This window comes from Stenella coeruleoalba (assembly GCF_951394435.1).
Source record: "Stenella coeruleoalba genome assembly, chromosome: 10".
In the NCBI taxonomy this organism is placed as follows: Eukaryota; Metazoa; Chordata; class Mammalia; order Artiodactyla; family Delphinidae; genus Stenella; species Stenella coeruleoalba.
Window position 1 is genome coordinate 23,747,599 of NC_137156.1, and position 16,297 is coordinate 23,763,895.

Below are 16,297 nucleotides of genomic sequence, written 5' to 3' on the forward strand. Positions count from 1 at the left end.
CGGCCAGGGAAGCAAGGAGGAGCTGCAGGGTGGGCAGAGCGCAGGGCGCAGGAGGAATGGGGCAAGTGACACACGGGCAAGAGGGTATCACCTCCATCTGCCAGCTGGTAGGAGACTTTGAAGCTGTCCACTCGGGACGGCGGGGGCATCCAGCTGACCTTGGCTGACGTCTCCCCGATCTCGCTGAACTGGAGGTCACGGGGGCGCTCCAGAGCTGACGGGACAGATGTGCCAAGGAATCATGATGAGGGCAGAGGGCAGGGAGGCTCCTGCCCCGGGCTTCCCAGCCTCCTTCTTCTCCCTGGGCCCCACGGCCTCCGGATGTGCTCACCACCCCGCCTTTCCTCTAGGCCTAGAGATGGAAGCCGCTCCGCAGACTCCAAGCTCGTCGCCACTCACCAACTTCCCCTCTGGCTGAGGCACTAGGTGCCACCCTAGGGAGTACAGAGACCCCCTACTTCGGGGCAGCATGTGTATGTGCCCAGCATGGGGCCTTACCTGGGCTGAGGGTCCGGGCTGTGCCCTGGATGCCGTCGGCCTTGTGAGGCCCGCGCAGCCCATACAGTGTAAGGGTGTACAGGGTCCCTGGACTCAGGTCCCAGAGCGTGGCCGAGCGCCGTGTCCCTGGCACCGTCAGCTCCCGCTGCAGCGGGGGACGTGGATGCAGCTCCAGGGTGCTCAGTGACGGGACCCCAAAGCGGAGCAGGAAGGAGTCAAAGGCCTCGGGTGGGGCCTCCCAGCTGAGCCGCAGCGAATTGGTGGTGACATCAGTCACCGACAGGTGGGACAGGCGGGGCCCTGGCTCTCCGGGGGTCTGCCCAGCAGGAGCTGGCCCTGCAGAGTGGGTGGGAAAGAAGGCTTTGGAGACTGAAGCACACCAGCCAGGCGACCTGGTGCTAGATCCCTTCCACCACCCCACCCTGGCGCTCATTTCCTCATCTGCAAAATGGAGCTAACGAGGGGCTGGCATCCACGGGTCGGACATAATGACGACATGTACGTGTGGAGCCGAAGGCCGTGCACGCGCCCCTTCCTCCCTCTGTGGCGCCCTCGCGGTGTTCCTTCCCCATGGTCACCGCTTCTGGGTGCCCCCTTTCGCCTCTTCAGTCCCAGACCAGAGGCGGGCAAGGCCAGGCCCTACCCTGACGGTACCTGTGGTGCCCTCGGCTGAGACGGGCCCCAGGCGCTTCCCTTCACGCAAGCCGTAGAGGAAGAACTTGTAGGAGGTGCTGGGCTCCAGGCCTGACACGACGACCTTGTTCTGGTCGCCACCCACGAGCAAGGCCTGGGGCTCCCCACCTGTGCTCTGATACTGGACCACGAAGGAGTCAAAGGGTCCCTGGGCCACGCTCCATGAGAGGCGCAGGGAGTCCGGGGACACGTCCTTCACTGCCAGTGCCCCTAGGCGGGGCCCTTCAGAGGGCTCGGGGGCCTCCGTGGCCAGGTGTGAGGGTGCTGGCATGTCCTCTTCTGGGGCTGCGTGGGAGAAGCCCAGAAAGAAGCTGAGCGGGGCTGGGGGGGGGCGGGGCCCTCCCACTCCATCTCACCCTCCAGAGAGGTGATCGGGGCTGGCCGAGGCAGGGGACCTCACGGTCCCGGCCACGGCAGCGTGGAGAGAAGACAGGGACTGAGGCTCTCCTAGCATTTTCCTTCTCTTGAATCTGCCACAACTCTGCTTGGGCACTGACTCCTGCCACCCCTCGGCCTCTCTTGAGTGCCAGCCCAGTGGCCCCATGACCTCTCTGTGGGGCTCCTTTGCTGTCTGAATCCGGTGCTTGCTTTCTCCGTCTTCACCCTGATGTTTGAGCGCGCCCCACTCTAGATGTCTGCGCAGGCCCTGTTCCCTCCCCAACCTGCCAGGGCGCCTGGTGCCATGGCTTGAGGCAGGACTAACTCAGTCCCTCCCTGAGCTCAGGGCACGTGGTCCTCCCTGCCGAGAAGAGCTGAGGATGGAACTGGCTGGTGAACTCGAAGGGTGCATCCCGCCAGCCAGGTCGGCCCCGCCACCAGCAGGCTGATTTGAGGTGGGTGTTAGGAAATCTGGAAGGGGAACTCCATCAGTGCAGCCACTCCTGTTGGTTTCTATGACCCTGGCCTGCTTTGTTTTCCAGTAATTTTCCATTTGAGAAAATGCTCCTGACTCATCCACGGGAGGGGGTTTGCCCTCATCTGGGCAAGGCCAGCGAGCCAGGAAGTAAGAGCCGCCCCAGTAGAGTAACGGGGAGCAGCTGGCAGCACTGGGGCTGGGTGGGGGTCGCAGATTAGGGGCCACTGCCAGGGCTTTGCCTTGCCACCTGTCCTGGCTCCTGCTTCGGACTGACCCCTCGATCACGCTGGTTCCGAGGCTCTTCCTCCCCTGAGCCCCGTGCAGGGCCCCCTTACCGCTCTACCTCGCCCACTCGTGCCAGGCCTTCAGCACAGAGGTGTGAGGACACCCACTCAGGCCGGCTGGCTAGGACCAAGCAGGACAGCCTCCTGCTCACCTGTCATTCCCAGGACAGAGACGGGGCCCAGGTGCTGTCCTCTGAGGAGCCCATAGAGCAGAAACTTGTATTTCCTGCCAGGCTCCAGGCCCTCTATGGTGACCTCCCTCTGGTCTGCGGCCACAGGCACCGCCGAGGGCTGCCCATCTGTGTCCCTGTACTGGACCACAAAGGAGTCAAAGGGGCCCTGGGCCACTGTCCACAAGAGGCGCAGAGAATCCGAGGTCTCATCTGTCACTGTCAGCTCCCCCAGGCGGGGTGGGCGCTGCCGCTCCTTCTTCAGGGGAGCTGTAGGGAGAGCGGGGGCGAGGGAGAAAACCTAGTTAAGAGCTGCCTTTACCTCAGCCCCGGCAGCTTCTGGGGGGAGGGAGGGTCAGCCACCTAGGGAGACAGGCAGGCTGCTGCAGCCCTGCCTTGTACGAAGGAGCCCAGTTTCCTCCTCTGGAGGCCGCTGCCCAGACTCCTTCCTGCCCCCACTCCCCCACTCTGAGATCAGCGTGCAGAAAATGCATAAAAGAGCACCTCATGAGAGAGCTGCGGCTGGGATTGCAGGAAGGGCCTCAGTTTCCCTCTGACCCCCAGTCCCCCAGAGCAGGAGTGTGGCCAGAGCTGAGAAAGGCTCCCAGAGGGTGTCTGGGTTGTCAGGGAGATGCCCCCAAATAGTCAGAGCTGGGTGGGACAGCCAGCCAAGCTCACGGGCTCCCATTGCCCAGGCATAAACTCACCCTCACTCACCATCAGCCTGGGCCCGCCTTTCCACCTGCTTCCCCAGCTCTGCACTCACAGCACTAGACCAGGGCGGCTGGGTCGGGCAGGGGGAGAAGCCAGGGGCAGAGCTGAGCGGACAAAGGGCAGAGCAGAGCACAAAAGAGACTTGTCTAGGTGGGTGTGGGTACTGACTGATGGGGGTTGGAGAAGCCTGTATCCAGTCTCCAGAATGAAGGTCTGGGGAAGAGAATTACGGAGCCTGAGAGCCCCAGGCCCCAGCTGGCTGTGCGCCCCATCCTTGTCTGGCCAGGGTGACTTATGGTCCTGGAGGTGGGGTAAGGGTCAGTGACCCACCTCCATCCCTTCCTCGGGGGCTGAGTACTGGGCACAAGACACCAGATTTTTCCATAGTCTTTTTGCAGCCAAACCCTCCCATATTTTCCACTTCTTGCCATAGGGCTGGAATGAAGGGAGGAAGATGTGAACATTTATTGAACCCCAGCAGAGTTTAGTCATAACCGTCATGCAGGTGTGGAAACTGAGGTTCAAGGAAAAGAAGTGGCCTGTTGAAGGCCACACAGCTGGCAGTCAGAATTTGAACACAGGCCTGCTTGGCTCCAAAGTCTGAGTTCTTCTTATTATACTGTTAATCAGTGAATGAAGGAAATAAATGCTTGGAACAGTGCCTGGCATTCAGCAGGGACTCAATAAATATTTGCCTTTCGTGTTAGGATTGTCATGCCAAGGCTGAAGGGAGGAGAATAAACTTTGCGGGCAGGCCCCGGGGCCAACTCTGGGGGCTCAGATGAAAGGAAGCTCTGGAAAAAGGCGGGGGGGGGGGGATGCGTGGGGAGTGGGTGGAGGCAGGGCCAGGGCTCACCCGTGCTGCCTTCAGCAGAGATGGGGCCCAGTCGTTTCCTGCCTCCCAGCCCATAGAGCAGAAACTTGTATTTGCTATTGGGCTCCAGGCCGGGGATGGTGATCTCGCGCTGGTCTGAGGCCACAGGCACCACGTGGGGCTGCCCGTCCCTGTCCTTGTACTGAAGCACGAAGGAGTCAAATTCGCCCTCGGGGACCGTCCAGGAGAGGCCCATGGAGTCTGGGGTCACGTCCGTCACTGTCAGCTCCCCCAGGCGGAGAGAAGGTTTAGTGTCTGGGACTGGAAAAGAGAGAGGTGCATGGAACGTGACAGAAATGAAGTCGACAGAGCCTCCTCGGGGCGCTAGGGCTCTGGGAGCTGGTTCTGGGTGCTGGGAGGGGGTGACCAGGTCACATGTCAGGAAGAGGGAAGGCAGAGGAGTAGGGATAAAAGAGGAGGCAGGCAAGAAAGCACGTGTCCCTTGGGATGTAGGAGGAGTAGGATGGGAATGAGGGGGTAACGGGGGTACTCAGGACCTGGATTTCACTGGACCCAGTAAATAAATGGGTTTGGAGTGTGGAGCACAGAAACGTGAAATTCCACAGGGGAGTGGAGGATGGGCAGGGGGCTCCAGGTTAAAGGCGGCCTCCAGCCCTCACTCACGGGTCTTTGCGTCTGCAGAGACGGGACCGTGTTGTTTCTCATCCTGGAGTCCGAAGAGTAGGAACTTGTACTTGTGGCCCGGGGCCAGACCCGAAACCGAGACCTCTCGGAGGTGGCCACCCACGGGCACTGCCTGGGGCTGCCCCTGCACATCCTTGTATCGGACCAGGAAGGAGTCGAAGGGGCCCTGGTCCACTGTCCAGGACAGGTGCACTGTGTCTGAGGTCACGGCTGCCACAGCCAGCTCCCCCAGGCGGGGTGCCACGGAGGGCTCTGTGTTCAGGGAGGCTGGAACAGAGCAGAGGCGGCTGTGGTCAATGGCAGGACCCTGGGCCAGAGAGGGAGGGCTGTTCCCTGGCTATGAAAGGAACATTTGTAGCAAACTCTTCTAACGGCTTAACACGTCCCAGGCATTGCTGTAAGCAGTTCACAAACAGTACACTTAATCCTCACACAACAGATGAAGTAGATGCTTTTACCTTATCACCCTCATTTGACAGGCATCTGCGGCACAGAGAGGTTAAGAAACATTTGAAAATCACACAGTGTCTTAGAGCAGGATTCAAACCTAGAGAGCCTGATTCTGTAGCCACGCTCCGAGCCACTAAAATGCTTGGTTAGGGAGACTGAGGAAGCCACACGTGAACAACTGAGCGAGCTTGAGCTGCCAGATCAAGAAGACAGGAAGAAAGCTGAAACGTATGAGGCACAGGCTACTTGCCCAGCTGACCCTGAACACACTGTCCATCAGCCGTCACTCAATTCAAGGATGAGGCGGGATCGTCAGCACCACGTGAGAAAAGAAAGGGACCCAGAGGCCCATCTGTGAGGAGTGCTGAGATCCAAAGGGGGAAACAAGAGAGCAACAGAGGGAAACCTGGGAGTCAGGGCCTGCTCCCTCACTCACCGGTCACGCCCACGGTGGACACGGGGCCCACACGCCGGCCCCCGTGCAGGCCGTACAGGTGCATCTTGTACTTGCGCCCGGGCTCCAGGCCCCCAGCGGTCACCTCACTCTCCTCGCCCCCGACACGCACCACCTGGGGCCCGTCCCTGCCCTTGTACTGGACGGTGAAGGAGTCGAAGTGGCCCTGGGGGACGGTCCAGGAGAGGCTCAGCGAGTCCGGGGAGGATCCTGTCACCGTCAGCTCCCCCAGGAGGGGCTCCTCGGGGGCCTCCGAGGCCTCTGTGCTGGGTTCTGTGGGGCTGGGGGTGTCTTCCTCTGCAGCTGAGGAGAGACACAGAGAGGGTGAGGCAGGGTCCCAGGAGATGTCCTTGGGTCTCCCCCCAAGCCTTGGCCCCGGCTCCGGGCCCTGAAGTCAGTTCAGAGAAGCCCGTCCTTGGGGCTGGGTGGTCCTGTTCAGCTGACATCTCACAAACATGCCTGGAGCCTCCGGGGTCAGCTGTGGGGGACCAGGGCAGCCACCAGCATGGCTCACAGAGGCCCTTCCCTGCCCAGGGGGACACACTGGTCCTCAGGGAGCCTGGAGGAGGCACACAGGGCACCATGGCTCAGCCTCGAGTAGAGGGGCCTCCTGCACCCCACTCACCCATCACCTGAGAGAGGGTGATCCTCCCACGAGGTCCCACCCTGGGGCTTCCACCATCCACTCACTTGTCACCCCGATGACAGAGACGGGGCCCATGCGCTGGCTGTCATGGAAGCCGTACAGGTTCATCTTGTACTTGTGGTCTGGCTCCAGGCCCGAGATGGTGACCCCATCCTGGTGCCCTGGCACCCTCACTACCTTGGGCTGCCCGTCCCCATTCTTGTACTGGATCAGGAAGTGGTCAAACTGGCCCTCGGGGATGGTCCAGGAGAGGCTCAGGGATTCGGGGGTGGCGCCTGTCACTGCCAGCTCCCCCAGGTGCGGCTTGACGGGCGGCTCGGGGGGCGCAGTGGACGGGGCTTGTGTGGTCATGGCTTTGTTGTCTGGATCTGGACAGAGACATACAAGACAGGTGAGGTCTCCTCAGTCCTCAGTTCAGCATATAAAGTGGTGTATTACAAAATTAAAATAATAAGGAACAGGATGTGTCCACAGTAGCTCTAACTCTTATTCTTTCTGCTCCCTATATCGGCCTTCCTGTCACCTTACCCTCATCTGTCCTGCCCTCACCCCCTACCTACCAGCACCCCTCCTAGGACACAGGCTCACATGGCCACTGTGCTCTGGGCCTCCCTCCACTGGGGTCTCGTTGGCATCTTACTGCCTTTGGCTAATGTCTTGCCTCCCAAACAGCTCAGAACCCCTGCCCCACTTCTCCAGTCAGAAACCTGGAGTCTTCCTGGATCTGTTCCTGTCCCCAGCTGCCATCAGATTCAGAGCGTCCAATTCTCTCTCCCAAGTTCCTCCTGTGTCTCCTCACTCCCCACACCTGCAGCCCCACCGTCCCTGTCTGGGCCGCCCTTACCTGTCACCTGGGTTATCACCTCCCCATGGGTCTCTCTGCCCCCCTCCTCCATCTGTTCTTCACAGGAAGCCAGAATGAGCCCTTAGATGCACATCTGATGGTGTCAGTCTCAGCTTAAAACTGTGCAGCAACCCTCTTTATCCCCTGGAGAAACCCCTGGCTTCCTGAGCTCTCCACCCCTATCTCTTCCTACCTCTCCACCCCCATCGCAAGACTATCTCCTCCACTCAGAGGATTTTGCACAAAATCCTCTCATGTGCCGTGATGTTCCTAGTTTCCAGGCTTTGTACCAGCTGTGATGTTGATCTGATGCACCCTTCATCTTATCTCTAGGTGTCACCAAGCAACGCCTGCCCGACCTCAGGTCTCAGCTGTCCCGTGGGAACCCGTGGGCAGGCAGGTGGGCGTAGGCATCGCTGCCCAGTCTTGGTCTGGCCGCGGGGCTTCCTGTCATATACACATCCCCCTTTGCTCCATTTGCTGGTTCACAGCCTGTCTGTGAGCCCCAAAGGTTAAGAACTGGTTTCTCCGCCGTATCCAAGGTTTCTCTCAGTGAACTTCCTCAGTACTTGGCTCAGGCCACCCACATCTTTGTTGAACCATAGGCGTCATAAGTCTGTTAATATCCAAACGATGAGGCTAGGGGGCGTTTCAGTCAAGACACTGCATTCTGAGCATGCTCTGTCTTCCTCCACAGCCTCCAGTCAACTACACAGAGGCTGAGCCTCTGAGAGGACTCAGGGATGCAAGTATGATTCTGTTCAATAGATTCTAAGGAAGTGTCCAGTTCCTTTGCTGTGAGGAGTTTTAGCAAAGTGTGGTCCTTGGACCAGCAGCAGCAGCATCGTGGAGGATTTTATTTGCTTTTTTTTTTTTTTTTTGCAGTACGTGGGCCTCTCACTGTTGTGGCCTCTCCCGTTGCGGAGCACAGGCTCCGGACGCGCAGGCTCAGCGGCCATGGCTCACGGGCCCAGCCGCTCCGCGGCATGCGGGATCCTCCCGGACCAGGGCACGAACCCGTGTCCCCTGCATCGGCAGGCGGACTCTCAGCCACTGCGCCACCAGGGAAGCCCCTATTTGCTTTTTTTTTTTTTGGCTGCATCGGGTCTTAGCTCTGGCACGTGGGATCTTGTTGTGGCATGTGGCATCTTTCATTGTGGCACACGGGCTTCTCTCTCTAGTTGTGGTGCGTGGCCTCAGTAGTTGTGGCACGCGAGCTCTCTAGTTGTGGCTCGTGTGCTCGGTAGTTGCAGCGCGTGGGCTTAGTTGCCCTGTGGCATGTGGGATCTTAGTTCCCCAACCAGGGATTGAACCTGCGTCCCTTGCATTGGAAGACAGATTCTTAACCACCGGACCACCAAGGAAGTCCCTCATGGAAGATTTTAGAAATGCAGAATCTCTGGCCCCAGCCCAAATGTGAATCTGCCCTTTAACAAGATCCCCAGGCCATCTGATGTCCTAAAGAAGAAGTGCTGTCTAGAATATTTATGTTTTCACAAAGATGGTAATAAAGGGAAACTCTTCCAGGACCTGGCTTCCCCACCCTGCATCCCACTCCCCCAAATTCACTTACCAGTCATGCCCACGGTGGACACGGGGCCCACACGCCGCCCCCCGTGCAGGCCATACAGGTGCATCTTGTACCTGCTGCCGGGCTCCAGGCCCTCAATGGTCACCTCACTCTCTTTGCCCCCAACACGCACCACCTGGGGCCGCCCATCCTTATCCTTGTACTGGACGGTGAAGGAGTTGAAGCGGCCCTGGGGGACGGTCCAGGAGAGGCTCAGCGAGTCCGGGGAGGATCCTGTCACCGTCAGTTCCCCCAGGAGAGGCTCTTTGGGGGGCTCCGGGGCCTCTGTGCTGGGTTCTGTGGGGCTGGGGGTCTCCTCCACAACCTCCTGGAGGGCTGAGAAGAGAGATTGGGGGCAGAGGCTTAGATGGTGACTTGCCCTGATTGCATCCAGCAGGGTACTCCTCAGGCTGCAGGACCGGAGGCTGGCTCAGCCTCTGGGTGCGCCATTTGGTGACTGCATGCTAGAGACTGCGACGGGCTTGGCCCCATCTCATACTGGCTGGCAGGCACCATGAACCTTCAGAAGGCAATTCGGACATACACGTCAGGAGCCCAAATACTGCTCATTTCCTTCGACCCAATAATCTCATTTCTGGGCAGCTATCCTAAGAAAATTATTAAAAAGCAGGAGAAGTTGTATCACAGGAGTTCATTTTGGGATTAGTCATGACAGCGAGATGTGTCAGGGCCCCAGAGGAGCCGCAGAAGCAGATTAATTTCGTTAGGGCACTCTCACCACAAGGCGTCCAATAACCATTCAAATGATGATTACTGCAGGCTGTGCGGCCACAGGGTAAATGCTCTCAGTGTAACTCGCGTACGAAAAAAGTAAGAGCCAAGAATTACATGAACATTCTGCCACCTTAAAACATGCGCGGCATGGAAAATGCAGAAAGAGAGGATGTGTTACGTACATTGTTATGAATGGTGGTTCTTGGGTCAGAAGGTGGTCCGGTAAGAGATTTTTTTCCCTACTTTCCAAACTTTCCATCATGTTGCTATATTCTTTTCACAGAAAAATACAGACTTAAAAAGAAATCCTGAGTTATAAAAATTAGTAAGTCGGTGGAGGATGTGGATGGGGACATGGGTCCCTCTGTACTTCGCATGTGCTTGTGATTTGCATGATAGAGGGTTTCTCTGTCTGGAGTATCTTCAGGAGAGGAGAGTGAACCTCCCAGAGGCAGCGACGCCCCCAGCAAAAGACTGACTCAAAGAGGGGCTGTGTTCTTCCACATGCAGAGGAACTCTGGTGAAATACTGTCACAAGGCATAAGAATCTGGCTGACAGTGACTTAGAGAAGCCAGCCTGACTGCAATTTTGGAATTTAATTCACCTTGTGATTTTTTTCTCCTAATTTCTTAGAGACTAGAAATTGTAACTTTTTCATAATCAGAAATAAGTTGCAAGAATGATGAGGGGGAAAGACAGAAGGAATACAAGAGAGGAGAAGACATTTTGAAAAAATTTTTTTCCTGATTATAAAAGAAACGCTTGTCATTTAAGAAAATGTAAACGACACATAATGGAATAAAACAGAAACAAAAGTCCTGGGACATTCTATCCTGTCTCACAAACCATGCATCCCATGGGCGTTTCCTTCCAGTTGTCTTACCACGCAAGTTATTTTCAGGTGGTTGTGATTAGCCTCCTTACAAAAATTTTAAACTCTTTCTTTATTGTAATAATATAAAGTAATTGTCTTATGTTGAAACATTTCAATGATGCCATAGTAGGTCATTTTAGAGATGTTGTCTAATTACTTAATCATCTCAATGTGGTTCGATGTTGGGTTGTTTTTTCTTCCTTTTTTTTTTTGTTTATAACAAAGAATGCTGTGATTTGTATTTAAGATGGAAAGAAAAGAAAACTCTAGTAACGTCACGCTTGCTCTGTGCCTGACACATTTCACCCTTGGAGGGAGCCAGTGACTGACCATCAGAGGAGGCCACATTACTGTGAACAAGGAGGCTGTAGGTTGGCAAAGGCCAGGGCACTACACACGGGTCATGGCCCAGGGCCATGGAGGGAGGACATAAAAGGGGACCAAAGGCTGGTGAAAGAGCAGAACAGTCAACCAGCTCACCCATGAGGAAAAGGTAGCTCTCCCCCAAGACCGCCTGAGCCCCGCCCTCACTCACCGGTCACGCCCACGGTGGACACGGGGCCCACACGCCGCCCCCCGTGCAGGCCGTACAGGTGCATCTTGTACTTGCGCCCGGGCTCCAGGCCCCCAGCGGTCACCTCACTCTCCTTGCCCCCGACACGCACCACCTGGGGCCCGTCCCTGCCCTTGTACTGGATGGTGAATGAGTCGAAGTGGCCCTGGGGGACGGTCCAGGAGAGGCTCAGCGAGTCCGGAGAGGATCCTGTCACCGTCAGCTCCCCCAGGAGGGGCTCCTCGGGGGCCTCCGAGGCCTCTGTGCTGGGTTCTGTGGGGCTGGGGGTGTCTTCCTCTGCAGCTGAGAAGGAGAGACACAGAGAGGGTGAGGCAGGGTCCCAGGAGATGTCCTTGGGTCTCCTCCCAAGCCTCGGCCCCGGCTCCAGGCCCTGAAGTCAGTTCAGAGAAGCCCGTCCTTGGGGCTGGGTGGTCCTGTTCAGCTGACATCTCATAAACATGCCTGGAGCCTCCGGGGTCAGCTGTGGGGGACCAGGGCAGCCACCAGCATGGCTCACAGAGGCCCTTCCCTGCCCAGGGGGACACACTGGTCCTCAGGGAGCCTGGAGGAGGCACACAGGGCACCATGGCTCAGCCTCGAGTAGAGGGGCCTCCTGCACCCCACTCACCCATCACCTGAGAGAGGGTGATCCTCCCACGAGGTCCCACCCTGGGGCTTCCACCGTCCACTCACTTGTCACCCCGATGACAGAGACGGGGCCCACGCGCTGGCTGTCATGGAAGCCGTACAGGTTCATCTTGTACTTGTGGTCTGGCTCCAGGCCTGAAATGGTGACACCGTCCTGGTGCCCTGGCACCCTCACTGCCTTGGGCTGCCCGTCCCCATTCTTGTACTGGATCAGGAAGTGGTCAAACTGGCCCTCGGGGATGGTCCAGGAGAGGCTCAGGGATTCGGGGGTGGCGTCTGTCACTGCCAGCTCCCCCAGGTGCGGCTTGACGGGAGGCTTGGAGGCTGTGGTGGGCAGGTCTGTTGGGGCTGCGGTCATTTCTTGGTCTTTTTCTGAGTCTGGATCAAGAGACAAAGAGAATGGGTGGACATGCTTTGTGGGTTCCCTCCTAACAGGGGATGGATTTCTCCCAGACACACCAGGGACCCTGCAGCCTGGAAGCCAGTGCTCCAGGATTAAGACATCATTTCCAGGACTTCCCTGGTGGCACAGTGGTTAAGAATCCGCCTGCCAATGCAGGGGACACGGGTTCGAGCCCTGGTCCGGGAAGATCCCACATGCCACGGAGCAACTAAGCCTGTGCGCCACAACTACTGTGCCTGCACTCTACACCCCGCGAGCCACAACTACTGAGCCTGCGTGCCACAACTACTGAAGCCTGCGTGCCTAGAGCCCGTGCTCCTCAACAAGAGAAGCCACCGCAATGAGAAGCCCGCGCACCACAACAAAGAGTAGCCCCCGCTCGCCGCCACTAGAGAAAGCCTGAGCACAGCAACGAAGACCCAACGCAGCCAAATAAATAAATAAATACATTTACTTACTAAAAAAAAAAAAAGACATCATTTCCCTGGTTTGAATGTTCACTTTCTAGCAGACAGAGCACACACTTTTGGAGATGTCAAGATGGTAGGGTGGGACCCCTATGACCTCAACATGTGCAGCATGGAACCTGTAGGAGCTGCTGAGTAAATTCATTTAGTGGGACAGGACTAATGCTTTGTAATAGCACCACACCTAACCGACACGTCACATCAGGAGGTACATGTGCTCAGGTTCGTATTTTCCTTTAATACCTCCTCTGGTTTAGAAGTCTTTTCTGAGCATTTGAGAAACTAATTTAGATTTCACAGTTGAGGGCAAAGAGATGAGACCACATGAGATCATCTTTGTAGATGGGTTGCTTTTGGACCTTGTATTAATTCTCTTGCCATCTTACAGCAGGGATGACCCATCACGCCCACAGATTTTTTTTGTCTTTTCTGTTCTGCACAGGGTTTTATTCTGCCTTAATAGCTGAATTACAAAATCATCGTGTTTCATAACTCCATTGAGTTTGGGAACCAGGTTTTAAGCATGTAGAGGGTAACAGCTACAAAAGAGCTTAACGAAAGCAACCAACAGCCATGTCAGGGAGTAATTAATGAAGAGAAGATGCCTTGTTAAGTTGCACATATGACTAATGTTCACTATTGAAGTAATAGTATCCATGTTAGCAGGATTCCATCTTGATACAGCATACATGGGTATCAGTTTGGGGGTTGGGGAACAAATACAATTGTACCCACTGAAATCAATGATAATTATAAGAATTCACCCCAAGGGTTTTCAAGAACTAATCTTCTTCCTCAGAAGGAGGGAGCCTGTAGTTACCAAACACTGTGTGTGAGACAAGCCACATTCATGCCCACCCTGCCAGACAGGTGTGGTTATTCCTTCTGTGTGGATAAGGATAGGGAGGCACAGAGAGGTTGAGTGACTCCCTCGAGGTCACACAGCTCTAATGGGCTGAGGCTAGGGCCAGCCCCAGGTCTGCCTGAGTCTGTGCTATTTCTCTGGCACACTGCCTCTTCAAGGACTCAAGAAGCCCACGTGTAAAGGGTGAGACAGCTAAGGTGACACCAAAGGCTTGGAGTGCAGACAGGCACAGAACTGCTCCCAGTAGCCTGGGAGGCTCAGTCTCAAAAACAGTGGGAGAAAAACACCGGGATAGTGGCAATAAAAGGGAAACTGAGTCCAGCTCAGGGCAGGGCCAGTGTCCTATTGTACACTCACCAGTTAAACCGACAGTGGAGACAGGGCCCACGCGCTGGCCACTGTGGAAGCCGTACAGGTTCATCTTGTACTTGTGGTCTGGCTCCAGGCCCGAGATGGTGACCCCGTCCTGGTGCCCCGGCACCCTCACCGCCTTGGGCTGCCCGTCCCCGTTCTTGTACTGGACCAGGAAGTGGTCAAACTGGCCCTCGGGGACGTTCCAGAAGAGGCTCAGGGAGTCAGGGGTGGCGTCCGTCACAGTCAGTTCTCCCAGCTGTGGCTTCAAAGGGGGGCTGGCAGGGGGCTCCTCTTTAGGGGCTGGGAAGAGATGCAAACAGAATCGTTCCTGTTGCTGGAAGGAACTGTCGAGGCCCTGCTCTCCTGGATTCAGGCCCGAAGGTGGGCCAGCTATGTGGGCCTAACTTAAGATGCATTTCTGCTTATGAGCATCAAAAGCTCTTTGTGGCCTCCTTATGGTCCATCAAATGTGCCAGGCAGCTTATTGCCTCAAGGCCTTTGCACTGACTGTTCCGTCTTCCTGAATGTTCTTTCCCCAGATGTCTGCATGGCTATGTTCACACTTCCTTTCATTCAAATGTCACCATCCCTTTAGGGCCTTCCCTGACCACCCTATTTAAAATCCCAATTCTCCCAATTTCATCCTATCTTTCTTACTTGGACCTGATTCCAACAACAAATTGCAAAATAACAATTATGACACAATCAGGAAACTGTAGCACTATCTGGATATCTGATTTTTAAAGGTACAACCATTGTATCATGGTTATTTCTAAACAGTCTTTTTGAAAAGAGCAGTACGCTTAAATATGTAATAACGGGGACTTCCCTGGTGGCGCAGTGGTTGAGAATCCACCTGCCAATGCAGGGGACACAGGTTCGATCCCTGGTCCGGGAAGATTCCACATGCCGCGGAGCAACTAAGCCCCTGTGACACAACTACTGACCTCGTGTGCCACAACTACTGAAGCCCATGCGCCTAGGGTCCCTGCTCTGCAACAAGAGAAGCCACCGCAATGAGAAGCCCGTGCAGCACAACGAAGCCCGCTCGCTGCAACTAGAGAAAGCCCACGTGCAGCAGCAAAGACCCAACGCAGCCAAAAAAAAAAAAAATGTAATGATGAAGTAAAGAGTGTATGGAATAAGTTTAAAAATATTGCAGCAGTATATCCATACAATGGAATATTATTTGGCTATAAAGGAATGAAGTACCGCTACATGCTACAACATGGATCAACCTCAAAAATGTGCTTGGTGGACTTCCCTGGTGGCGCAGTGGCTGGGAGTCCGCCTGCCGATGCACGGGACATGGGGTCGTGCCCCGGTCCGGGAGGATCCCACGTGCCGCGGAGCGGCTGCGTCCGTGAGCCATGGCCGCTGAGCCTGTGCGTCCGGAGCCTGCGCTCCGCAACGGGAGAGGCCACAGCAGTGAGAGGCCCGTGTACCGCAAAAAAACCCCAAAAAAACCCCCAAAAAACAAACCAAAAAAACCGTGCTTGGTAAAAGAAGCCAGGCACAAAAGAACACGTATTGTATGATTCTAGTTACATGATGCGTCCAGAAAAGGCAAATCTACAGAGACAAAAAGTAGATTAGCGGGACCGGAACTGGGCGTGGGAATGGGTCTGGACGCCAGGTTTCTCCTTGAGGTGAAGGGAAAGTTCTAAAATTAGTAAGTGATGCTGGTTGTACAACTCTGTAAATACACTAAAATTGGTAAGTTGTATACTTAAAACAGGTGAATTTTATGGTATGTAAATTATACCTCAATAAAGCTGTTAATAAAGAAAACATGCTAGTCGGGGAGGGTGGGAAGTGAGTGGGGTCTGGATGAGCTAGACTGGCCAGGGGTTGAGTTTTGGTTGAAGTGGGGTGATTGACATATGGGAGTTCATTATGCTATTCTTTCTCTTTGGGTATATGTTTGAAATTTTATGTAATAAATACTTGTTGAGAATTAGCATTTCATGGCATTTGTCCCAACACCCAAAAAGAGCTCTTTTCAGAGTTCCCAGGGAAAGCAGAGAGCCACAAACAGGTCAGTGCATGACTGACTTGGAGGCCTCAGTCCCCAACGGCCTCTCTCAAATGGGCAAAGCACTTCCCTGGAGCTCGTTCTTCCTGCCCCCAGATCACACCTGTCCTGAGGTGTTGAATGGACAATGGATGGGTTAGAGGTTCAGGAGTTTTAGGGTCCTGGGTCTTCAATGGAAGACGCTCAAGAGGCTCTACTATCAGACCTTTCCTGAGACCTCATCCCGAGGGCCCTCACTCACCGGTCACGCCCACGGTGGACACGGGGCCCACACGCCGCCCCCCGTGCAGGCCGTACAGGTGCATCTTGTACTTGCGCCCGGGCTCCAGGCCCCCAGCGGTCACCTCACTCTCCTCGCCCCCGACACGCACCACCTGGGGCCCGTCCCTGCCCTTGTACTGGACGGTGAAGGAGTCGAAGTGGCCCTGGGGGACGGTCCAGGAGAGGCTCAGCGAGTCCGGGGAGGATCCTGTCACCGTCAGCTCCCCCAGGAGGGGCTCCTCGGGGGCCTCCGAGGCCTCTGTGCTGGGTTCTGTGGAGCTGGGGGTGTCTTCCTCTGCAGCTGAGAAGGAGAGACACAGAGAGGGTGAGGCAGGGTCCCAGGTGATGTCCTTGGGTCTCCCTCCAAGCCTTGGCCCCGGCTCCGGGCCCTGAAGTCAGTTCA

At 55.9% G+C, this 16,297-nt stretch overlaps 1 protein-coding gene across 5 annotated transcripts in view; it reads right to left on the reverse strand.

Moving 5' to 3' along the window:
• The window catches only part of TNXB (tenascin XB), a 60,682-nt gene that overhangs the window by 2,628 nt on the left and 41,757 nt on the right, over nucleotides 1-16,297 (reverse strand). For 2 of the 5 annotated variants that reach the window (XM_079933721.1, XM_079933723.1), the window contains 13 exons: nucleotides 15,875-16,195; nucleotides 13,602-13,898; nucleotides 11,555-11,887; nucleotides 10,844-11,164; nucleotides 8,702-9,034; nucleotides 6,329-6,652; nucleotides 5,621-5,935; nucleotides 4,714-5,001; nucleotides 4,072-4,350; nucleotides 2,484-2,771; nucleotides 1,153-1,476; nucleotides 499-834; nucleotides 92-214 (listed from right to left, as the gene is read on the reverse strand). In XM_079933721.1, coding sequence (XP_079789847.1) covers nucleotides 92-214; nucleotides 499-834; nucleotides 1,153-1,476; nucleotides 2,484-2,771; nucleotides 4,072-4,350; nucleotides 4,714-5,001; nucleotides 5,621-5,935; nucleotides 6,329-6,652; nucleotides 8,702-9,034; nucleotides 10,844-11,164; nucleotides 11,555-11,887; nucleotides 13,602-13,898; nucleotides 15,875-16,195 — 3,882 coding nt within the window. Of the gene's footprint in view, nucleotides 1-91; nucleotides 215-498; nucleotides 835-1,152; nucleotides 1,477-2,483; nucleotides 2,772-4,071; nucleotides 4,351-4,713; nucleotides 5,002-5,620; nucleotides 5,942-6,328; nucleotides 6,653-8,701; nucleotides 9,035-10,843; nucleotides 11,165-11,554; nucleotides 11,888-13,601; nucleotides 13,899-15,874; nucleotides 16,196-16,297 lie in introns of all 5 variants that reach the window. The other 3 variants (XM_079933720.1, XM_079933724.1, XM_079933722.1) reach the window with 3 other exon arrangements.